This window comes from Pyrus communis, chromosome 8, assembly GCF_041283825.1.
Source record: "Pyrus communis isolate YQ-2024b chromosome 8, ASM4128382v1, whole genome shotgun sequence".
NCBI classification, from domain to species: Eukaryota; Viridiplantae; Streptophyta; class Magnoliopsida; order Rosales; family Rosaceae; genus Pyrus; species Pyrus communis.
Window position 1 is genome coordinate 18,876,361 of NC_142572.1, and position 24,943 is coordinate 18,901,303.

The 24,943-nt window shown below is 37.1% G+C and overlaps 2 protein-coding genes, 1 long non-coding RNA gene and 1 pseudogene across 4 annotated transcripts; 1 reads left to right on the forward strand and 3 right to left on the reverse strand.

Moving 5' to 3' along the window:
- Nucleotides 1-257: 257 nt before the first annotated feature.
- LOC137718164 (protein NO VEIN-like) lies at nt 258-4,298 on the reverse strand. The gene is made up of 4 exons (XM_068457665.2): nt 3,990-4,298; nt 3,712-3,901; nt 3,204-3,411; nt 258-2,470 (listed from the first exon to the last, which is right to left on the reverse strand). Exons 2-4 carry the CDS (start codon nt 3,898-3,900, stop codon nt 804-806), a joined length of 2,064 nt encoding a protein of 687 aa, XP_068313766.2. The 5' UTR covers nt 3,901; nt 3,990-4,298; the 3' UTR covers nt 258-803.
- A 5,811-nt stretch (nt 4,299-10,109) lies between these two features.
- LOC137718158 (uncharacterized) lies at nt 10,110-16,215 on the reverse strand (annotated as a pseudogene). Its single transcript, XR_015965127.1, has 4 exons — nt 15,964-16,215; nt 15,585-15,795; nt 10,426-15,253; nt 10,110-10,298 (listed from the first exon to the last, which is right to left on the reverse strand). The product of XR_015965127.1 is annotated as an uncharacterized LOC137718158 (transcript).
- Nucleotides 16,216-16,833: 618 nt separating this feature from the next.
- Nucleotides 16,834-17,488, forward strand: LOC148695263 (uncharacterized). Its single transcript, XR_015965746.1, has 2 exons — nt 16,834-17,279; nt 17,348-17,488. It is a non-coding gene; the product is annotated as an uncharacterized LOC148695263 (long non-coding RNA).
- Nucleotides 17,489-18,433: 945 nt separating this feature from the next.
- LOC137718833 (branched-chain amino acid aminotransferase 1, mitochondrial-like) lies at nt 18,434-20,028 on the reverse strand. The gene is made up of 7 exons (XM_088699031.1): nt 19,906-20,028; nt 19,603-19,779; nt 19,346-19,477; nt 19,161-19,259; nt 18,853-19,065; nt 18,658-18,770; nt 18,434-18,548 (listed from the first exon to the last, which is right to left on the reverse strand). Exons 1-7 carry the CDS (start codon nt 20,011-20,013, stop codon nt 18,434-18,436), a joined length of 957 nt encoding a protein of 318 aa, XP_088555157.1. The 5' UTR covers nt 20,014-20,028.
- Between the last annotated feature and the right edge of the window lie 4,915 nt (nt 20,029-24,943).

Sequence of the window (24,943 nt, forward strand, 5' to 3'; positions counted from 1 at the left end):
CTAGGCCCTTTGTTTTATGTCCAAAGTGAATACAAGGCCTTCAAATTCGTCCATCCTCTTGGCTCCATGGATAAGCTATCCAATCCATGCCCAAAAATGCTCCAAATGGCCTCAAAATGCACTTTCTTGCTCCCTAGGCCCTTAGAACCTGAAAACACACAAAAGAAGCATAAAGGACTAAAATAACGAGAGAAACATAACGTAAATGCACGAGAACAAGCCATTTAAGTCGCATGAATATGCTCCTATCAATGAACCAAGAGCTACACCAAGAAATTTCAATTCATCTTGATACAGATAGATCCGATTCATATAAAATCCCAGGTCTAAAATGAAGATATCATTCAAAACATGATTCATCGTACCAAAAATATCTTTTCCTGTTTCATCTGGAAGAATGGCCTGCCTTGGAGATTTATAGCCTGAGTACGTCTTCATCCATTTTCCATTCTGAATGCTTTCAATGAATTTTGTAGGCAAAGATGAACCCTTTGTATGATGTAATCTGATCCAATCAAGCAGCAAAAAGGCCTGCTCACTTGACAGCACATGAGATGCTAACTGTAACACGGCATCTGGAGGACACAACTCTGGTAAGTCCACAGCTTTACTTATCTTGACAACAAAACCAAGTAGCTCTTTCTCAGGCGTAGATTCTCCAAGAAACATACTACTTTTAGCATAAACATCACCTATATCAACATACTTCTGTTCCACAAATGGATTTTGAGGACCAAACAACTTCACTCATTTGCTACCTGACGCAGGGACAAGAGCTTCAGTTCTTTGTCTACTGACATGGCCTACTCCATCGATAATTGGGATCCATGAACCAAGATCAGATAAGTTATAATCAGTAAGGAAGCATTTCTTGTGGGAATGATGTAGGAAATGGCCAGTGGAAATGCCAGATTTTGTTCCTTCTCGAATACATGATTGCTAAGCAAGATAGCATAATCATATGCTGAACAAGATTTCACTCCCGCATGGTCGTGAAGCCAATTGCTGAGAGATGAACTTCCAGTGAGGTTTGGCTTTTTCATTTTGATACAGTGATTTACGAGAGCTTTCTGAGTGCTACTGGGCACGAAATACACATTATCAGGACATCCAAACTCCATATTGCACTTACTCAGCCATGTGTGAAGCTCCAGCTTCGTAGCATATCGAAGCTGGGGAGCCTCTACTGTACCTTTGGCAACAGTACATAATTCCATATTTCCTTCCCGGTTGATGTACTTAAGCAGAGGTATGGTCTTAATAGACTTTGAGAACTTCTTGTTGTCAGCAATAAAATCAAGTATGTCAATGTAGACCTCGTCGGATAAAAGCACAAGATTGCAGGACTTGATATATTTTCCATACCAGCTACCACCAGCAGATTCCACACGTAGAAAGTCCAGAACTTCATTGTATTTGTCAAGGTCAAGTGATGAGTGCATGAGAAAAGAAGACAACTCGCATAAAACAGCCCCTTGACTCCGAATTCGAACAACAATGTCCCTAAATTTTGGCAGGACACGAACTGTATTTTGAGGGCACTTGAATAAAAACCTCTCACTGGAAATCATTTCGCAAGGCACTATCAGTAAACATCGCAACCTGGTTCTGATGGACTCTCTTAAGTTGTCAAATGCAGGAATAGGTGAAACTTGAGCAGGTAAAAACTGAAATGCCTGATCCACTGAAGTAAAGAGGGAAAGATCTTTCACATAAGACTGAAAAGCATTCACAAACGATGATGGTACGCATTCAAGAATTCCTGAGTTCCATAGGTTACCCAACATTATAGATTCTCGTGAGGAAGAGAGGATGAAGTCAGCTTGAATCACAAAGGGGAAATTTGTAACCATTGCTGTTGGCAGGAAAGCAAATATACCAACAGAAGATGTTCCCCTTCTCAGCCTTTCTCCAAATGGGAAAGCAAGGTTAATCACCCATTCCTCCACATCCATCCTTACACTAAGTCTATTTCCAGGTTTTACTGGAAACGACTCTCTCCACAAGTAATACTTACACAAATCCTCAGTTTCACACTCTATTTCTTTAACAGAAAGCTGAACAACGCGTGAATTGGCTCTTTCATCACCCAAGTCCATATGTTCTGTCTCACTAAATATCGAAATTGTGGAGACATCATCAGCCTTTCCAGAATCAAACCCACGTACATATAATCGTTTTATCTTGGATAAGAACAGGAGAATCTCTGGGTGCAGATCAGACAGTTGAGCTCTCACAGCTTCAACCTTGTCAGGCTTTAGAGGAAGGACAAATATAGTTGTGGGCAAGATCTTGTTTGACCCATACGCATTGCATATTCTTGACAAATATGGTCTTCGAGTAACAAATTCAGGAACAACATACCGAATACCACAATATTGGTTTGGTTCTTCCGTGAATCTGACACGATACCCGTTGCTAAATATCCATGGCTGTGAACTCACAAGAAACACGCTCTTAAATCCAATTCCTGCAAGAAAAAATTGGTATTGTAAGTTCAACTTGATAATTTATAGTTCAAAAGGTAACAAAAGGTAACTGGATTCTTGTACAGAATGCATGCAACTCAAAAAAGTAAAATGAGTTGAATAGACTGGGAACTCTACTATTATGCATTCAAAACAAGCGTGTATCCAAAGTAATAGTAGAGAAAAAAAATGAATCAAATAAAAACTTGCCAAAAGCAATCTCCTAGTGATGGGAATTTAACATAGAGCCCAACTATTCAGCCGCATACGAAGAAGGCATAAAGTCCCAGGCCAAGTTAACCTAAGAAATGCCAAAAGATCCTAAAGCAGAACATACAAAAATTACTTGCTAAAAGGAACACAAATACAGGATCTCAAAAAAAAAAAAAAAAAAAAAAAGTGGTGCGGAGACATTTAATGGGATGAAATATAATTCCAACAGCAGATTTGATTGAAAGCAAAGTTAATCACAAAAAATATATTCAACATCAGGTTCATGGAAAAGCAAAAAACTGCAAAGCTCAACCCCTTGGTGCTAGTTTAATAACAATTTCGCCCTTTGTTTTCGCTTTTTTGTGCTTAAGATATGGTGGTACGAATGGTTATCAACCGAGAGCGCGCTTAACTACTTATTCTTAGTTGCATTCTTCGTAAAACACATCCTAATGGGAAGGGAAGGCTATTAGGGATAGGAGTTCCTAGTTCAATAAGTTTATATATAACCTTTTAATTTACCTTTTTCTCCTATAAAGCCCTGCTGTCTCTTCCCCTTCTTTGTAGAACGTCCTACACTGCAGATGGAGTCCATATTCTTCCTGGAAAATCCAACCTCTTTATTAAAAACCAGCAGAGTAGCCGGAGCTCGACTCCCAGTTATGTCCTTTGTCATCACAAATTCCGGCGTTGGTTCAACCCCTTCTTCGTATTCATTGTCTTCCGCATTCTGCAAATCAAAAACCCACAATTGAAATCCACCAAAAGAGCAAACCCACAATTTGTTTTCAAGTTCCATCGATGCTAGTATCGAAAAATTGAAACTTTTTCACCTTTTTTCAGAGACAGAGCAAACGACCCAGAAATTGTTTTGATTTTCGAATAAAAATCAACGAAGAAACAAACCCAGCAAACAAAATTTCACAAAAATAGAAACCCACAAATTGTTTCGAGTTTCATTGACGTTGGTAAGGAAAAGATTGAAACTTTTTCACTAATTTTTGGAAAAACACAGCAAAAATTTAATTACCTGTATGAGCTCCATGAGAAAATGGATGTCCTTCTGGTAAAGCTCGGCAGATAGGCTGGTGACTGCATGGTGAAGGTCAAGGGTTAAAGGGTTTGCTTCTCTCTTTCCTATCGAGTACTTTCTGGTCCTAATTTCTTTTATGTGACGTTTAACAGAAGCCATAGCTTCTTCATTTGTGTGGCTTCCCATTCTGCAGAAACCCAGTTAACATATAAATTATGAAAACGATCAGTCAAAAGCTCAGGGGAGGGAGAGAGAGAGAGAGAGAGAGAGCATACCTGCTAAGAAGTCGCTCCACTAGAGCAATGGGGAGCTTGGTTTTCCTTCTCTGAAGCTTTGAGCGAGAAATAGAAAAGAGTAGTCTTCAATTTTCAGCATGCAGGGAAGCTGCAAGCCTGCAATGGCAGTGATGGGATTTGCCTGGGAGAAAGTGTTAGAAGAATTTAATTAAGAGAAGGTTTATGCATGTAATGATGCAAGTATCTGCATGCAAGATTTTTGACAAGACTGATCAAGTCCCCCATTTGCAAGTATCTGCATGCAAGATTGTTCACACCTTGAGAGTGCCCAAATTAACTTTTGGCATCTTTTTTAAGTCTGAACCAGCAACACACATTTAGAGAATGACGGGCTTTATATCAGGCCGAAAAAGAGGCGGAAATAGTCTATTTTAAAACTCGAGAAATTTTTGAGGTTTTAAAAAGTAATCTCTTCTAGTGAGGGATTAATATATTTTTCAGACTTTATATAGAACTATATATTTATTTATGTAGTAATTTAATTAGGTAATAAATTTTTTTTTGTGTGTGTTAACTTTTTTTTAAGTTGATTTTTTGACATGTTATCTTAAAAAAAATTTATGAGCTTTTCAACCTAAAAAAATTCTGACAAAAATTAGATTTCAATATCTATAAACCAATAGATTAGATTTTCTCATCTCAATCTCATCCGTTGAAAGGTACAAATTCTTACTTCAACCTCTGAAGTAATTTAATTGCACATGGTGGAATGAACATGCACATATAGGCCAAGTCTTGTGTTCGTAGCATTTAAATAGAGGAAAACTAATAAAAAAAAGTTTCAATACTTTGAATTTTAACAAAAAAACCGTATACTAACTTTATTTAATGGTTATAACAAAACCAAAACCCAATATCAAATCAGCCTAATAAAACTGGCCCAAACAAAGTAATTTATTAAACTTCCGATTTTACCCTTAACGTCAATTTTGGCCCCTAACGTCAAACCCTCACTATTGGCTCTACCTCTCCTCAAACCTCACTGGTGTTTGCTTCAGCTCCGTGGTTTTCAACTCCATGGCTTTTTTACTCACAGCAAGAAAACCACGAAAACCTTGCTTTTCAAGTCCATGGTTTTTTCTTATATCTCAATTTTCTTTTTCTTTTTTTTTTTTTTGCTTGATCTTATGTTTGACGGAGATGTTGAATGTAGGGTGGCTCGATAAATGTTATCTTGCGTTTCTCCTCTAAAGCTTCTTAAAACTCTTCAACATCACAAAATTTTCGAAATTGCTTGAAATCAATTGGCAACACCATCATCATCCTTCATCTGCACCAAATGCCATTCCAATTACTAAAAATGCAATTGATGGCCAATACCAAGTAATAGGTGTAATCAAATTATACATTTTGTGTGGAATTAACAGATTTCATAGAAGGAGGAGGAGAGAGAAACGAGACCTGGGAAATGAGAGCTTGCCCCAGCATCGTGGAGAAGAAGCTGATGAGCAAGTATGTGAGATTGAGCCATGGCTTGTTGTCGCCGAGCTCGATTTGAGCAAAGGAGAAGAGCGAGGTGTGTAAATTTTCCCACAAAACCCTTTATTTGTTTATGGCACACAGAGAATCAAGATCATCAATTTGAAGGTTTTTTTTTTCTTTTCTAATTTTTTTTAAGTTCTAAAACCATTTGTCTTGAAATTTGTAAAACCCACCATCAATTTATTTTATATTATTTTCTTTGCAATTTCTATGTTGTGGCTCTGATTTGACTTTTGAATCTCAATAGATATGCTGAATGCAACTGGATCGGTAAATTAGTCTTTAACTTTCTTTGGAATACAAAGTGTCTTCCTCTTTGTTTTTCCGTTGTTTTATTAGTAAGGATCCTCTAATTTAATTTAATTTTTTAGAAGCAGTTTGAAGGAATTAAAATGTCTTCATTTGGTGTAAGCGATCTTAGTTTAGCAAATTGGTAGCAACCTGAAGGTGACTGCATGCCCCTCACTGCAGTGTAACTTGGACCGACTCATCCTATAAGAATTGCTTTACAAATTGTCATATTTAGAATCAAATATGTCCCTAGCTATGCAAATTATGTGTCTTTGCAATTTGTAAAATTGAAAGCCCTTAAATAAAAACCGTAAATTAATAGAGCATTCAAACAAATTAGTAAAAGATACACATCCTATACTTTAACATTAGAGTAAAAATTATTTACTTATTTGTCTAGCATATAAGCGCGTTGCGTTTGTAATTGAAAAAACAGTTAATTATAATTCAAAAGAATCATATTATTAAGGGAAATTTGCATCAATGTCCAGTTTAAGAAATAATGATAATATCAATGTTCAGTTTCAGAAATAATGTAGTAGCCATGTTTATTTTCAAAAATAGTGCACTACCCGTGTTTATTTTAAAAAATTGTAAGTTTCATAAATAGTGCACTACTCGTGTTTAGTTTCAGAAATAGTGCAATAATCGTGTTTAATTTCAGAAATAGTGTAGTACTCATGTTTAGTTTCAAAAATAATGTTGTAACATCCCACATCGCCGAGGGGAGTGGATCCTCTATGCCTTATATGTATATTCTCATCTCTACCTAGCACGAGGCCTTTTGGGAGCTCACTAGCTTCGGGTTCTGTAGGAACTCTGAAGTTAAGCAAGTGGCGCACGAGAGCAATCTCATGATGAGTGACCCACTGGGAGTTCTCGTCTGAGTTCACAGAAACAAAACCGTGAGGGCGTGGTCAGGACCCAAAATGGACAATATCGTGCTACGGTGGAGTCGATCCCAAGATGTGGTGGGGGCCCGGGCCAAGATGTGACAATTTGGTATCAAAGCCAATCCCTAGCCGGAAGTGTGCTGACGAGGACATCAGCCCCTAAAAGGGGTGGATTGTAACATCCCACATCGCTTAGGGGAGTGGATCCTCTATGCCTTATATGTATATTCTCATCTCTACCTAACAGGCTAACACGAGGCCTTCTGGGAGCTCACTGGTTTCGGGTTCCGTAGGAACTCTGAAGTTAAGCGAGTGGCTTGCGAGAGCAATCCCATGATGGGTGACCCACTGGGAAGTTCTCGTCTGAGTTCCCAGAAACAAAATCGTGAGGGCGTGGTCGGGGCCCAAAACGGATAATATCGTGCTACGGTAGAGTCGAGCCCAGGATGTGGTGGGGGCCCGGGCCGAGATGTGATAAATGTAGTATCAGTGTTTAATTTCAGAAATAGTATAGTATCCATGTTCAGTTTTAGAAATAGTATGTTTCATAAATAGTGTAGTATTGTATTTAGTTTCATAAATAGTATAGTACCAGTGTATCCGTGTTTAGTTTCAGAAATAGTATAGTATCCATGTTTAGTTTTAGAAATAGTATGTTTCATAAATAGTGTAGTATTGTATTCAGTTTCATAAATAGTATAGTACCAGTGTTTAGTTTCAAAAATAATATGTTTCATAAATAGTGTAGTACCCATATTTAGTTTTAGAAATAGTTCGTGTTCAGTTTAAGAAATAGTGATGGTACCAGTATTTAGTTTTAGAAATAATGTAATATTTGTGTTCAATTTAAAAAATAGTAATAATATCAGTGTTTAGTTTAAGAAATAATGATAATACCATATTCAGTTCTAGAAGCAGTGAATGTTTGCTAATGCTTTCATTTGATTGTCACATTCACTCTAATTGAATATTTTGTATAATAAGGCCCCTACATAAGCTTTACATATATATTCATATATTAAGTGCACCAATCGAACAAAAAAAAATATTAGTTCCCCCAAAATTGCACATATTCTTGGTCCAGTAATATAATTTCTTCCTAAATCAAACAACCAGCCACTGGCTAGGAGACCCTTCTCAATTTAATTCCTGTCATTTCGCTTACTAGTTTCTAAATTAGTAAATAAGCAATTCGTGCATCTCATTTTAGTTTCTCTAATTTCATTTACAAATTTTTATGCAAGCCATAAATGTAGTTGAAGCTACTCTCAAGCCCCATCACCCCAAAATTAAAAGACATAACTTGGGCCAATTAAAAGACATAATTAATTGTCACTCAGTACTACAGTCTGGTGATATTTTTCTTCACTTGGAAGTGAGAGGTCTTATGTTCGAATCCTGTGGATGGCGAATTCGATATCAAATTAGGCTATCTATTGTGTGGCTTAGCCGAACTCCCCCTCCTTATAGTGTAAAAATATTGATGTACTTAAAAAAATAACATAATCAATTTAAATTTAATTATATATGATTAACGTTCAACAAGTAAAAAAGTATATGGATATGGAGACAAAGGAAAAATATGTAACTGAGCTTGACTGGTTCCATCAGTCCAATTTAATTAGTACAATATATCATATAAGATGGGAAGGAAAGAAGGACTTCTCACATGTCACATCACACACATTCAAACCAAAAAATTGTAGACTTTCTACTGCCTCGACGAGCCACGTGTATTTCTACGTCCTAAATCAATTCCCATTAGATTTCCCCATTAAAATACTTAAAAAATAAAATTTAACATAAAATAATATTTTCTCTTTCTCTTCATCCATCTTTCTCGCTCTCAAAATATCATGAATTGGGAAGACTTTTTGTTGGTTGACGAACAAATTAGATGAATTGGACTGACTGACAGAATTGAGCTTCCATCAGGGGCATAGGCTGGAAAAAAAAAATTGTTTTGCACATGAGCTTGTTTTCTACTTATGAGTTTTAGTTTTTGTTATTATTATATTATATTTTATCATTTTTCATTAAATTTTAGGTTTTTTATATTAAATAAAGTTAGTTGATGATTTTTTATTAAAATGAACTTAATCTGAACCATTTTCATTAAAGCTCCCTTTAAATAACTCTTTTGTAATGACTTTAAAATTTAGGTCTGTTTGCTTGTTTATGCTTTCAACTAACTAAATTGTAATGCCCCTATAATTTGATACGTTGTTGGTTTATGCTTTTAGTTTAGGTCTCTAAACTACCAATGTCATTTCAATATGTAGTGTGTTTTTATTTTGAAGTTAATAAAAGTAAGCCCTCTTAATACATCATATTATGTCATTTTATGTCTTAAGCATTAAACATACAAACAAAATGGAGGACCTTTGGAATAAAAATACGTAAAAACAAAAATAATTAATAAATAATAAATAAAATGAGAGTATAAGTGTATTCCCAAGTGAGGGAGAGTGGCAGAATATGGCTCACATGGGTTGCTACTTTTCTTGTGAGACCCATAGTTTTTTTTTGGGCTAGATGTAGCCTAATTTTTTATTACTTGAGGAAGGAAGTTGTCAGACTAAGTGGCGGATTTAGTTTCATTTTCCGGCTCATTGGGATGAAATTTATCGCTAGGACTTCAAATGTAGTCTCATGTAGACCGTCATATATACAATACCTAAATGCATCAAAATAAAACTTCAAGACCCTGAATCCTGACGCTTCAAGGTCTGAACAAAAAGAGCAAGGACGTCCGCTCCGTTTCACTGCCGTGGGTTTCTTGCTTGAAGGCATTGGTGTGGAAGGGCCTAACTGCTCCGACTTCTCACCTGCACGCCTTTTGTATCAAATACCAACAGCAGGTGTTCCGGTCGCAGGGAATGCTTTATCAAGAAACTGCACATCCGCCACTAACAGCTCCAAGTTGTGCTTCATCAGCAAAAAATCCAACTTGGATAATATTACTCAATGTATCTACTGCAGTAGGTTTTCCCTGTACGAGTTCGTCAGCGAAAGAAGTGACAAATTCTTCTCCCCAAGAACACGCTTTAACTTTTCTACTTCGTACTCACAGACGGCACTAGTCGATAACATACTTGAATTGGTTGCTTGCTTGCTTGCGTACACACGAACGCCTTCCGGCAAGAAACATCGTCGGTACATTTTGAGCCTTATTTTTTCCGTGATGTTTCCCAGCAAGAAACACCGTCGATAACATACCTGAATTGGTTGGTTATTTTCTTGTTTTTTAACCGTAGATGTTGAACTTGTTTTGGTACATACAAAAGCATTTTGTGCCTCACAATCAAAGACTAATTCTGATCTGGACAAAAATGTTCACGATTTTCACTCGTTTTTTTCTTTCTCCACGCCTCTTCTTTATTCTCAATTGATTCATTCAATTCAAAATTCGAAAGAAAAAAGGATTAAAAGGGAGTTCGAATTCCAGTTTACCATTGATAAGGCAAGTTTTTAGGCATTCAATAATACCTTTACAAAATAAATAAATAAATAAATAACTACTTAATAATTGGACCAAAAGTTCCAAAAAAAAAAGAGAGCATATAACTTGCAGCTCCTGAGAATCCAGTGCAGTTTTTTGACACTCCTCCTTGACACATCTCTGCTGCAACATGAAAATTAATAAATTTTCAAAGTGACAAACAGAAACAACAAAGTAGAGGCATGTCCAGACTAAACTCTTGCACAAGCACACAATTGCTCTGGCTTACTGTCCAAGTTAAACTCACCTGGTGATTAGGATCATTGCCCCTTCATCCCTGACGCTGCTTCTTGCATGGCTCCATCGGCGAGAGAGGTTCTAATAGCTCCGACTTCTTACACGAACTCTTTAGATAAACACGACCAGTACCTCCTCCTGACGGGAGGAATGCAGCATCAAGAAACAGTGCATCTTCAACAAATAACTCTAAATTTTCTTCCATCAGCAAAAAGTCCACATCATTCTCATTGAAATCAAACATGAATCCCATTTGGATAATCCTGCTCAAGGTATCTGCAGCAGTGTGTGTTGTCTGCGCTGACATCCCTTGCGCCAATTCATCGGCAAAACAAGTGACAAATTCTATATCAGTTTTTCCGCTTTCATAGGCTGATTTTTTAATGAGCAAGCGCCGCAAATTTTTCTCCCAAAGAACCAGCTTTAGTTTCTCTACTTCCACTACTGTACCTGCAGATTGCATTAGCCGATAACAGACTTGAATCGGCTTGTCACCTTTGTACACTGACAGTTCCAAGTATAGATTTTGCAGCCTCGTGTCTCCTCTTCAAGGGCATGTTTACATGAGGAAGAGCAAGAAAACCCAGAATAATCTTCATTAAACCCCTCCTTATTAACCTCTCGCTTGGATCAAACCTTTGCCCAGTGCTCCAATGATGGTGTATGACCCATGTTGCACTCAACAGATTCAGAAAGCTTTCTAACTCCGAGTGACTCATAAAACTCATAAAGTCTTATCGGAGGAACTGATGACAAGCAGTTGCTATGCGGAAACCACACAAACAGAGGAGCCTTATCAAAACTACGAGAAATTTTTCTTGAGTTGCAAGTAATCACCAATGAAAACTTCACCTGTGCTGATCAGAAATATTTCCTCGGCCACGGACATTGTAGCAGGTAATTTGGTCAAGCTCCCCTTTAGAGTATCCTCCAATTCAGGATTCCAGTTATTGAAAACATTTTCCCAAAAGAAGCTGCATTCTTCCATAGTCACTTGCCCATTACCCCTCAAGGCCCAGCTGCTCCATAGCTGCAAGTAATCTTTGGTTGATGGATTTTCAGCCACTCCAAAGGCTGAAGAAAAAATGGGTAGGATCTCTTTGCTGTAAAAGTTTTCAAAACAAAACAAACAGGAGCCAAACCGGTCGTTCCTATCATAAAGTACGCAATCCTGAGAATTAACCCATACACCTGTACCATTTGGATTAGGTATCCACACCTGCAAATTGCTCACTGCTTCCGGGTGCCAGTGGAACTTACTGAGAAAGCTATAAATTCTTGTAATTGAAGATGTATCTGTGAGTGAAAATAGAAGCCCTGAAATGAGAGAACAAACATCTAAGGGATCCACATTCGCACCAATACCTCTTAACTGATCCTAGTATGCCAAAATATCAGTTCCGTAAAACTTTTCATCAATTGTAATTTTTGGTGCATCGGACCTCTTCAAAATACTCTCCCAAGCTGGATCAAACAGAATGCACTCTTCCGGCGTTTTGTAACCATCCCCAGTCTTCAAACACCTGCTTTTTGCAATGTTGTTAAGAAAGTCAGTCAGTAAAAGCTCATCAGGAGGCCTTGACATCAGAGGCTTGATGCATTCTAGCAATGATACCATACCATCTGCACCAACTAGTTCAGCTTCGAAGGGGATACAGAGACCTTTAGCTACAAACAGAGCTCCCCCTTCAAAATCTGTGATGACACCTGACTTCTGAAGTTCATCCCTGAACTTATATATTCCGATGCCATAGTTTGTATCATCGATGATAGGAAGATCGACAAACCACGAGATTGACCCCCATTTTGAGCTGAAAATAATTGATTTGCTAGGAGTTCTATAACCATGTCGTGTCTTCAACCACTGCTCAGACGACAACCAAGTCAGTTCAGGACATGGTAAGGTCATTGTTTGACTCAGTTCTCAAATGCAACCTAACAGTGCCATCACTTTCTCAGGAGCCAAGCCGCTAGAAGAATGCAAGAGAGAATTAAACTGAGTAGCTACCAAGTCAGTTGCTCTGGCAGTATCAACTCCCACTCCCATTGCGTTCAATTGATCAACAAAATGCTTAATTTCATTCCTGTAATACAATTCATCTATCACAGGAACCTCAAGAGTACTCAACAAAGAACCCCATATAGCGTCAGGGAGAAGAACAGTCTCTGCAGGGCATCTAAAACCAAAATTTGTTTTAATCCAAGGCTGATGTATAATTCTCTTAATCAATCCATCAGCTTCAGAGCCCAAAGATCTGATACATTTAAGAATCAAGAAAAAGCAATTACTCGTCCTGGAAGATGGATCTGTAGGTAAAGTCAGATTCTCTGCAATCAATATTAGCGCCTTTTTCATATCATCTATTACCCCAAGTAGCCTTAATTCAGATAACAAACAGCTTAATTTTGTCCCATAAAAAGCATCATCAACAATAGGAAGATCTGTAACTTTCAAGCAGGATTGAGTGTCTATCTCAGAAGTCAAGATGATAGATACCTCGGGAGCATTATAGCCCTTATGAGTCTTCAGCCACTTCTTCTCCTTCATAACAGCCAACCAATTCATATCAAGCATACCCCTCGCTTTAGAGAAAGTAATGAAAGTCAGCAAAGAAAATGTATACTCTTTGCTCATTCCAGGAGAAGCAAGAGATCTAAAGCCATTGGTAACCAATCTCTGCACATCTATTGATCTAATCCCCACACCAAGGAATTCCAATTCATCTTGATAAAGCATGATTCGATCACTGTAAAATTCCATGTCCAAAATCGAGATATCCTCCAGAAAATGCTTCATCATATCAAAAATACCTTCCCCTGTTTCGTTTGTAAGAATGGCCTGTCTTGGGGTACAATAACCCAAGTATGTCTTCATCCATTTTCCATTTCGAATGCTTTCAAGGAATCTTGTAGGTAAAGAACCCTTGGTTCGACGTAATCTGATCCAGTTGAGCAACAAAAGGTCTTCTCACTTGATAGTTCATGAGATGCTATCTGTAACACCACGTCTGGAGGACATAACTCGGGACTGTCCACAGCTTTACTGAACTTAACAACAAAGCGAAGAAGTTCATCCTGAGGCACAGATTCTCCGAGAAGCATACTACTTTTAGAATAAAGATCTCCTATATCAATGTAATATTGTCCCACGAATGGATTTAGAGGTCCCAACAACTTCACCCATTTGCTCCTTGATGCCGAGACAAGAGTTGTAGTTCTTTGCATTCTGGCTTGGTTAGTCCCATCAATAATTGGGATCACCGTGAGAAGGGAATACAATTGAGAATCATCAATGATGTTTTTCATGTGGGCATGATAAAGGAAATGGACCAAGGTGACTGAAAGAAGTGGTTCCTTATTTGATAAGTAAGGATAAAGCCAGGAAACAAATTCTGTTGCCGAACAAGGACTTAAACCTGCATTTCTGGAAAGCCATTCGAGGAGAAATGAACTTCTTTTGTGAGTTAAAAGTGCTTCCCGAGTGCTATTGGGTAAGAAATAAAAATTACCAAGACATCCAAACTCCATATTACACTTGCTCAATCTTGGGTGTTGTATTAGGAATTGTACGCAATTCCATATTCCCTTCACAATTGATGTATTTAAGAAGAGGCATGGTACTTAATGATTGTATGGACAATGAATCCTTATAAGTATCAGCAATAAAACCAAGCAGTTGAATGTAGACATCATCAGCTACTTGCGACACAATATTGCAGGATTTAATGCATTGTGCATACCAATTATAAGAACCATATACTACACCTAGATAGTCCATAACTCCTCTGGTTTCTTGAAAGTTCAGAGATGAATGTGAGACTTTCATCAAAGAAGATAAACCACTTAAAACAACCCCTTCCCTTCTAATTCGAACTAAGAGGTCCCTGAATTTATGTATGATTCTAACTGCTTCTTTAGGCTGGAAAAACAACCTCTCGCCAGAAAATATTTCACAGGGTACTATCTCGAGACCTTGCAGTCTAGTTTTGATGGACTCTGTTAATTTATTAAACACCGGAATTGGTGATGCTTGAGGGTATGAACTGAAATGCCTGACCCACTGAAGGAAACAGGGAGAGCTCTTTCACACAAGACTCAAAAGCGTTAACAAACGCCGATGGAACACATTCAAGAATTCCCAGATTCCATACATTATCCAAAAGTATTGATTCTCTTGAAGAAGCAAGGATGAAGTCAGCTTGAATTACAAAGGGAAAGCTTGTGACCATGGCTGTAGGCAGGAAAGCAAATACACCGACAAAAGAAGTACCTCTTCTCAGTCTGTTTCCAAATGGGAAAGCAAGAGTGTTCACCCATTTCTCCACATTCATCCTAGTATTAACTCTATTAGCAGGTTTTACTGGAAATGCCTGTCTCCATAAGTAATACTTGCACTTCTATTCACTGGCACCCATTTTTTCTTTAACCGAAAGTTCAACAACACTTGCATTGGCGGTTTTATCACGGACATTCATAAGATCAGTCCCGGTGCATATAGAAATTGTTGAGACACCATTGGCTGCTTTGGGATCACACCCACGTACATATACCCGGTTTACCTTGGATAAGAAAAGAAGAAGCTCAGCATGCAAACCCAATAGTTGTGCCCTCACTGTTTCAACCTTCTCAGGCTTTAGAGGAAGGACAATTGTAGTTGCCGGCACGACCTTGGTGACACCATATACATCAAGTATGCTCGAAAGAGTAGGCTCCCCACTAACCCATTCAGGAACAATGTATCCAATACTGCAATCTTTGTTCGGTTCTTCCCTGAATTTGACTCGATATCCATTGCTGAATATGTGAGGTTGTGAAAAACACACTTTTAAACCCAATTCCTGCAGCAAGCAACCACGACATTACAACTCTAATATGATAATCAACAGTTCACAAAGGTATCGAAGACTATGCTCTTATAAAAACATGAATGAAATTCATAAAGTTATTTTCTAATGTAGAAAACATCTGCAGAAAATCCATCCTCCCTAAGAATTTGGGAAGTGATTTTCGCATTCCCCTTTTCTCCCCCTGCACTCCTCCCTCAATCAAACAAGAATCAAGGACGGAAACAAGGGAGGAGCGTAGAAAGAGAACACGGGAAGTGTGAAAATCACTACCCTATAATCTCATCATCAAGAATCTCCACATTTAGTTTGCTAATAAATTTACCTTTTTCTCCAATAAACCCGAGATGTCTTTTCCCCTTCTTAGTAGAACGGCCTACACTGCATATGGAATCAATGTTGCTCCGGGAAAATCCGACCTCATCGTTAAAAACAAGCAGAGTAGCCGGAGCTCCACTGCCAGTTATGTCCTTCTTTGTCAGGACAAATTCCAGCGTCGGTTCAACCCCTTTTTTGTATTCATTATCTTCCGCATTCTGAAAATCGAAAACCCACAAATAAAAATCCACCAGAAGACAAACCCACAAATTAAAATCCACAAAAATAGAAACCCACAAATTGTTTTCAAGTTTCATCGATGCTAGTATCGTAAAGATCGAAACTTTTTCACTTTTTTTTTTTCTCTGAGAAACTAAGCAATATACCTGTATGAGCTCCATTAGAAAGTGGATGTCTTTCTGGTAGAGCTCAGCAGAGAGGCTAGTGACGGCGTGGTGGAGGTCGAGAGTTAAGGGGTTTGGCCTTGTTTTTCCGATGGAGAACTTTTTGGTTCTAATTTCTTCTATGTGAAATTTGGCAGAGTGCAAGGCTTTTTCTGCAGCGTAGGGTTTCATGGCTTCCCTGCACCGGCGCGCTCAACACTGCAGGGAGGAGAGAGAGAACGCCCGAAAAAAAAAGTTGAGAAAAAGGAAAAGGCTTTTAGCAATTTACAAAGCGGACGAGAGTTGTGTGATGAGAAAAGGAGGGTGCATTTACGAGAGAAAGTGGCGGCAAATTTTGAGAATTCTATTAGAGTAGACGAAAATAATCACGTTTTGATGAATTAAGAAATCTTTGAGACGTTAGTTTATAAATTTGCGAGTTATAATATATAAAGAGAATTGTTATTGGTATTCTAAAAATCTTATGCTCAACTTCATCGTAGCACGATATTGTCCGCTTATCGTGCGCTTTGGGCCCCTACCACACCCTCACGATTTTGTTTATGGGAACTCAGATGAGAACTTCCCAACCATTATTGTCCGCTATGGGACCCTACCACACCCTCACGGTTGGGAGTGCTCTCGCGCGGGAACTCAGACAACTTCCCAGCCATTATGGGAGTGCTCTCGCGCGCTACTCGCTTAACTTCAGAGTTCCAATGGAACCCAAAGCCAGTGAGCTCCCAAAAGGTCTCGTGCTATATGAAGGTGGGCATGTATATACAAGGCATAGAGGCTCCACTCCCCTCGGCGATGTGAGATCTAACATGTAAAATGAAAATTTTGAAGTGTTAATAACAATTCCGTATATAAATCAATGTTTTAAAGAACTCGCCTCGGGGCGCGCCTAGGGCGCCCTTGAGGCTGGGCGGAGAGGCAAACGCCTCAGTTTTGCTGGAGTAGGCGAAATGCTTCGCCGGAGACGCCGAGGCGGCGGAGGCGCGCCTCAAGGCGTCTGGACGCCTTGTCAGACCTGTTTTTTTTTTTTTTTTTTTTTTTTTTAAAAACCATCCAAACCCAGTCTTCTACCCTACCTTCGAATTCGATCCCATTTTTCTGCCTCTGCCTTTTGCCTTCCGCCTTGTTGCGTCTTCTTCTCCCGCGCGCCAGAGGCTCAGAACATCCGTCCAGTCGCCACGCCGCCACGCTGCCATCACCCCGCCGCCGTCACCTCAGCACCATCAGCCCAGCCTCAGCGCCGTCAGTAAGATCCCAAAGGTTAGGGTTTCTGAAATTAGGGATTTAGTTTTCTGGGGAAGGTTTTGCAACTTTTGCTATAGAGGGGTTAATAGTTTTCTGGGGATTTAGTTTTCTGGTTCTGGGGAAGGTTTTGCATTTTCTGGGGAAGGATTTCTGCGAGAGAGTGACAGAGAGAGAGACAGAGAGAAAGAAGCCGAGTAGAAAACAGGGGAATAAGCCCACGGTTTTATTTGTCTGTTTTGCAATTATACCATAAACTGTTTTGCAATTATGATTATACCATATATTGTTTTGCAATTATACCATAAACTGTTTTGCAATTATGATTATACCATAAACTGTTTTGCAATTATAATTTATACCATAAACTGTTTTGCAATTATGATTATACCATAAATTGTTTTGCAATTATACCATAAAATGTTTTGCAATTATGATTATACCATAAACTGTTTTGCAATTATAATTATACCATAAACTGTTTTGCAATTATAATTTATACCATAAACTGTTTTGCAATTATGATTATACCATAAATTGTTTTGCAATTATACCATAAAATGTTTTGCAATTATGATTATACCATAAACTGTTTTGCAATTATAATTTATACCATAAACTGTTTTGCAATTATGATTATACCATAAACTGTTTTGAATGACTATGGATTTGAGTGAAAAATTGAGAATGGATGTTTATTTTACATAGTATTATTTTTATACAATTATATGTATAATATATAAAACATATATATAAAAAAAAATTAAATCCTGTAAGGCTTCGCCTCACGCCTCACGCCTAGGCTAGGCTTCGCCTCGGACGCCTCGCCCACGCCTCACGCTTTTAATACATTGATATAAATTGATAATATTATGTGGCAGCATTATAATATGAGTCTATCAATAATACAATATATAGCATACAATAATGAAAAAAATGCCTAATTAGATGATTCAAATGGGGTTTTGCTTAATGAATAATCAAAGATAATTTCTTTTTCTTTTTTTCTTTTCCTTTTTTGAGATGATAATCAAAAGATAAATTGAACACAAAAAACTGATAAACTGGCAAACCCAAAAAAAAAAAAAAAAAAAAAAAAGAGTTCTGCAGTCTGTACAAGTGGCAAAGTGTGGATCACGACAGCAATTTTTTCTTTTTACAACTGATCCACAGTAAATTTTAATCTGAAATATTGTGGTGGGTAAAAAAGAGCTCAGTCAATTTCCATAATCCAGCCTTTCTTTTCCTCAATCTGTCCCGTTTGAATTCCTACTAGGGTTGAGTAAAGTTGTGGACTTACAGTCTTAGCACCAGTTTTGTACTCCATCCTGCACATGAGCGTAAGTAAGTATGTTTTTCTTCGAACGGTATTCTAATCTAATCCAAATACAGAGACGAGAATTTAAACTTAGGTGCAGAGGGTAGGTCTAATAGCACCTTTGGCCTTTGTAACTAATGCTGCCCACGATAGCAACACCAACAGCAGTTCCAGTGCAGAACACTTCATCGGCTTCACTCAATTCGTCCACCGGAATAACGCGTTCCTCGGCCTAAACGCATTTGGAGGGCAGTGTTAGAATCAGTCCATAAGGAAGATGAGCAATGGTGTAATCCACTGGCACGGAACGTCACCTGGTAACCATGATCACGAGCTATTTCAATAACGCTTTTTCGAGTAACTCCCGAAAGAATAGTCCCCGACGTGGCAGGAGTTGAAATTACATTGTCTTTCACAATGAAAATGTTGCAAGAAGAGACCTCCTCCAGATTTTTGTTGTGTACCGAATCAAGATATAGAACATCCGAAAATCCCCTGCTTTTTGCTCTGGTTAGTGCCTTCAAAACCTACATATATCCAGTACAGGTTACAAGTTATAACAGGTAGTAACTAGTAACACATGAAAACCCTACTTCAAAACGGTCGTAATTATTCTGCTTGCCGGGGCATAATTGGTACTGCCTTTGACACCTCCAGCTCCGCCACGAGAGGCACGATCATACTCCTCCTCGACAAATATGTTCAAGGGTGCAGAGCCCTCCTATTAAAACAATAGCAAGCATATAAATCTTACTATAATTGACAAATATAACGCTCGCTTTTGCGTGAAAGTAGCGTATTGCTAACCTTGAAATAATTTCTGACCGGGGAAGCATATACAAGGAATGTGTACTCAGGTGATGGTGCCAAGCCTAATATGGGGCCACTTCCTATAAGTAGAAGCCTAATATACAAAGACCCTTTGCCTGGAGGAGGAACCTGTTTTCAGTCACCGAACAGATTTGTAAACTTGTAAATAATTTATACACAATTTCCATACTCCAGGAAGAGATTTAACTCGAAAACAAGTAAAGTTTCCGATGCAAAATGAAAATGGAAATTACCCAACACTTGTTTGCTTGAGCTGTTTGCTTTACAGCATCAATGAATTGATCAACTGACAGTGAAGGCATGCACATTCTTTCCGCGCTAATCTTCATCCGAATCGCGTTCTGGTCTAGACGAAAGAGGAGGAGTTTCCCATCTCTCTTCCTGTCTGCTTTTGTGCCTTCATATATTGCCTGTTTACATCAAGTCAGCCTTTTTCCAACTTCTCAAAATCTAATTATGTTTTCCCCAAAACAAAAATCCATCTTATAAGCCTATATCTCAAGCGTATTTTAACCAATTTCAATTGAAAATCTTACCTGTCCATAATTTAAAACTGCTGCAGCAGGGTTAAGTTCGATATTTCCATAACGACTAAGTTGGCCTTGTTCAAATTTCCCGTCGTTGGAAGATTTCATAATGTACATGTAATCAGTTTGCACTAAACCAGATCCGAGATTGTCCCAATCTACATCAGCATACTCATGCTTATCAAGATCATAGCTGCACAAATAATGCAGAGAAATCAAAAAACATACAAATTAGTTTGCATAGACAGCCAAATCTTCTGAAGAAAAACACGAAAGCCACCATGTGTTCGAGCATGTAATCTTCAATTCTTTAGTTCATTGTTTTCGTCAACCATATTTGTGTTCATATAATGTTGGGTCGACCTACCAAGGTAACCAGTAGCTAGTTGCTTTTTATAATATCGCAGAATTACTTCAAGCATTCATATATGAATGATAACTTGGTATGCAAGAAAATTTAAATCGACCAAATTTTGAGGCATTACTAATCGTACCTGTATTCAAATGGATCACATGCTTGTTCTGCATTCGATTTAGGTACAGATCCGAAGCAACGGTAAACTTCAAGATTCTAATTAACACGAGAAAATAGATATCAAGAAGACATTAAACACGTGATACATGCAATTGTAGATAAGACTGTTTTGATACTATGTTACAATGTGAGCATCAAATTTAACAACAACTTCCTCTGCTGCCTTTCCATGTTATTCCATATAGAAATTGACATTTCGGTTGGAAAACACTAGTGATGTCTTTTTTTATCATTATTCCTGATGTGAACTTTTTGACATCTCCTTTGGAGATGCTCAATATGCCTAACAATTGACGTAGCCTAATATGCCTAATAACTTTATTAGTCATATTAAGCATGTTTAGCATGAATTATTAATTTATGTGCAAATAGTTGACTTATATTTTTATGTAAAATATAATTAAATTAATTTTAAGTCAAATAACATTTCTTTATTTTGCATAAGTTTTTACATATATTAGGCATGTTTTATTTTTTAATCAATATATATATATATATGTGTGTGTTTAAAATAATTTATCTGCATTTATATGTAACATATAATTTTCATAATCTGCTTATATTATTTAGAGGCATGTTTCCTTACCGTTCATTCATTTTGTTATTTAGCATGTATCATTAAATATATTAGGCATGTTTCATTTTTTTATTAAAAAAAAAATGTATATATATTATGTGACATCCCACATCGCCTAGAGGAGTGATCCTTATATGTATATTCTCATCCCTACCTAGCATGAGGCCTTTTGGGAGCTCACTGGCTTCGGGTTCCATGGGAACTTTGAAGTTAAGCAAGTAGCGCGCGAGAGCATTCCCAAGATGGGTGACCCATCAGGAAGTTCTCGTGTGAGTTCGCAGAAACAAGACCGTGAGGGCGTGGTCGGGGCCCAAATCGGACAATATCGTGCTACGGTGGTGGAGCGAGCCCGAAAAATGATCCCTCCTGGACCGGGATGTGACATATTAGGCATATTAGGTAATCGTAAAAAGTTAAATAGGTAAATTAATTAAAAATATTCGTAATAAGAATTTTCACTCCCACAAATAGTGAACCTACCATTTGAATTTTAAAACGTTAGATTGCTTAAAAAAGTATAAAGCTAGACGGAAATAAGAATTTTCTGAGAATAAAAAAACCTAAAATCATGCCTATTAAAATTCAACGAGATTCACTATTATTGTAGGTAATAATATGATTGATTAACATAATTAGGATATTGTGGCATAAGTTGTAAATAATTTAGAATTATAGGCCAACAATTTAAATTTTTGTTTTTATTTGTATGCTTAAAGATAGATGAGTTTACGTTTGGAAAACAGTAGTTTTTTCTTGTTCAAGAGAATCCTATAAAAAAAAGCACAGAAGGAATGCAATGGCTTCTGTTTTATTTTATTCTTGATAAGAAGCATGACTTCTAATTATAGACAAGACAAATAATTAGAATAAAAAAGGATTAAAAGTAGAAAAATAATCATCTTTGACAGCTAATGAGACAGAAAGGACGGCTAACCAAGTGTATTTTAACCAAAGAAAACGACTCGATGTGATTCTGACTAATCAAATGAATAATTCGGAAAACTAAATTTTTAAATAAAATTTATAAATTACATGATATGAAAGTTAATAATTAAATTATCACTTAAACGTTAATAAACGTGCTCGTTTGTTATTGGTGGTGACACATTATTTAGTTTGTAAAGTTTTATTTACAAATTTAATTTCTTTAGCATTACTTTAAATAAAATACACTTGTGTCAGCAATCATGAATAAAGAGTGATCCTAAGGAGATCGTATTACAGCATCTTTAAGAGAAATAGCATTTAGATAGTAAAGTTGAATTTGTTATGCTACGTAGGAAAAATGCATCTTAAACTGTTTTGGGACTGCCATTAAAAAGTTATAAAGGTTTTTGGGTAAAGAGTTTGGAAATAAAATTTCAGCCCCACAAGATTAAATAAAGTTAGAATATTAATATTTTAAGTTGAAACATAAAATTTAAAGAGTTTGTTGAAGAGTGATACATTTTTAAAGAAAAATTTGTCAACTCCTTTGGACATTCTCTTAGTACCACATTGTATACCACTTGTCTAACAGAATTAGGATCGACTAATACAATTAAATGTAATATAACATTGTACGTGGTCTCTTAAGCATTTTTTTATTGAAACCAAAATGCATGCTTGGAAGTTAAACCAACGAAACACTCGAAGTTATGTTATCACAATCATGATTCTCCCTTAAGAAAAATTTGTTTCTTAAGTCACGTAGTGTTATTAAGAGCATCTCCAGTAAAGAGAGCCAAAAGATTAAAGTGCCAAAATATGGCCTGATTTAGACAAAACTCCTCTTCAGCTGAAAGGTGGGCTAATAATCATTGGAGCACACAAGGGCAAAACATGGCAAAGGGCCATCGTGCTGGCCAAGCTTGGCCTGATATCCATCTTGTTTGCTAGTCTGTTTTGGACATTGAAAATCTTTGTAATTTCAACCACTGTGTCACATTGATGCTTCTGTGTATAGAAAATCCACAGGGGTTTTGGAGAAAAACGCTTTCATGTGCATGATTTATGGGTTTTTGCGTGAAAGCTTCAAGCTTGTTCATATGGGCTTGTAACTTTTGGCTGATGCTGTTGGAGATTTATATTATAATATAAATAATATTGTTTGTTTAAAAAATAACAGGAATTTTTTGGCTCTGGTCCTTGATGTGGGGTGGGCCTCCACCTTATCCGATGCTACTCCAAGCAGGCGCATGCCCTCGCGAGAACTGGCAGGGCAGCTGCCAAAGCCCTGCAATTGCCTTTCATATTTTCACTGCTGGAGCTGTTTTTCCTAAGCAAAAGGCAAATCAACCCAATTGCGCTTGCAATGGGTGACTGCTGGGAGCCTGGGATGCTCTCAAACAGTTGGGTGGGATGGGGCAAAGGGATGTGAGAGAGCGTAAAGATTGGAAAGAGAAGAGACGAATTTTTTTGAATTAAATATTAATAAGATATATAATTGATATTAAAATAATGCAAAATACTAAAATAGACAAAATATGACCATGGTTAACTAATAGGACATGTGTCATGTTATAAGGATGTGGGTAGCATATATCAAAATTAGATTCGGGTAGCAAAACTGCTCCCATTTTAATATGGTACTAGCATTTGTCTACACACTTTATACGTATGAACACATTTGCCTACACACTTTATAAGTAATAGATAGTTTAACTAAATTAATTAATAAAATATTAAAGAGGCTAAAGAGGCTAAGTATGTCTCTTCAGTTAAAGATGATATACAAATATAGTTTGATATTGTTACTAAAAAATACTTTTTTATAAGGCTATAATTATGGATTGGACTATGTTTACCATTCGATTGGAGGACGACATAGTTTATATTTCTAATAAATTTATAGGATTAATTAATAGATACATACGTTATAAAATGAGTAAAATAGTAAAATTATGCGACAATGTAATAAAACATGGAATCTAAAACAAGGGAAACCGAAAACAGAGGAAATAAAAAACAGAGGAATTTAACGAAAGATTAACCTAAGAAGAACCGACTCCAAGAGACCGAACCAACTTATGAAAGCGTATTGTCTTCTGAATCATGGTTGATGTTGTCTGTCTGCCTGCCTCGAAATCTCGGACAACCCAGAACTCGAATCCAGAAAAATGAGAGAGAGAGAGAGAGAGAGGGAGAGAGAGAGAGAGTACCAAAAGTCCAGAGAAGGACGGGTGATGGGGTGACATTTATATAACGCCAAATTGCTAAGGACGGAGGAGGGATCCCAGGATAGTGCACGTTGACGTACTTATTATACTAAGAAGTTAATAAAAAACACTCGCACCAACAAACTATTATACCCTATGTACACATTCTTTTTTACTGCTCATATCTATTATCTTTTTTAATTTTTACAGCCGATCGAATGAATTTAGGTTTTCATTTATGTATCTTAGATTCGAAACTTCCCTCTTTTAAATTATTGTAGTTCGAACCTTCCTCTCTCCTTAATAAAAATAAAATGCATGAAATATAATTTTTTTTTAAAACGACAAAAATTAACAAGAGATATGTGAGATGTAAAATAAAGGTGTGGATAACACTATATTTTTCTTCATCATTATTTTGTCTACATTTTTTTATTATTTAAAATTTTTTAATTAAAACAAATAGCAACTTTTGTCACTATTGAGGACAATTTTTTATTATTAAATTTTTTGTTTGAATTTAAGTGTGGTTTTATTTTTGTTTTTTTGCTTACAATATTTAAAATGTTTTTAATAAGAAAAGTTGTCTCTAGAGTTTTCAAATAGAAAAAAGTTTTGTAAAGAACTCCCTAGCATCACCCTATGTGGAGAAGGCATACTGTATTCAGTTTTTTTATTTGGTAAACTTTTGAATGGTTCAAATTAGGAGTGGGCATGGGTCGGGTCGAGCTCAAATTTGAAGGGATCAGACCAGACCTGAGTGCAAAGGAGACGGGTCGAGCTGAGTTGGGGATTACA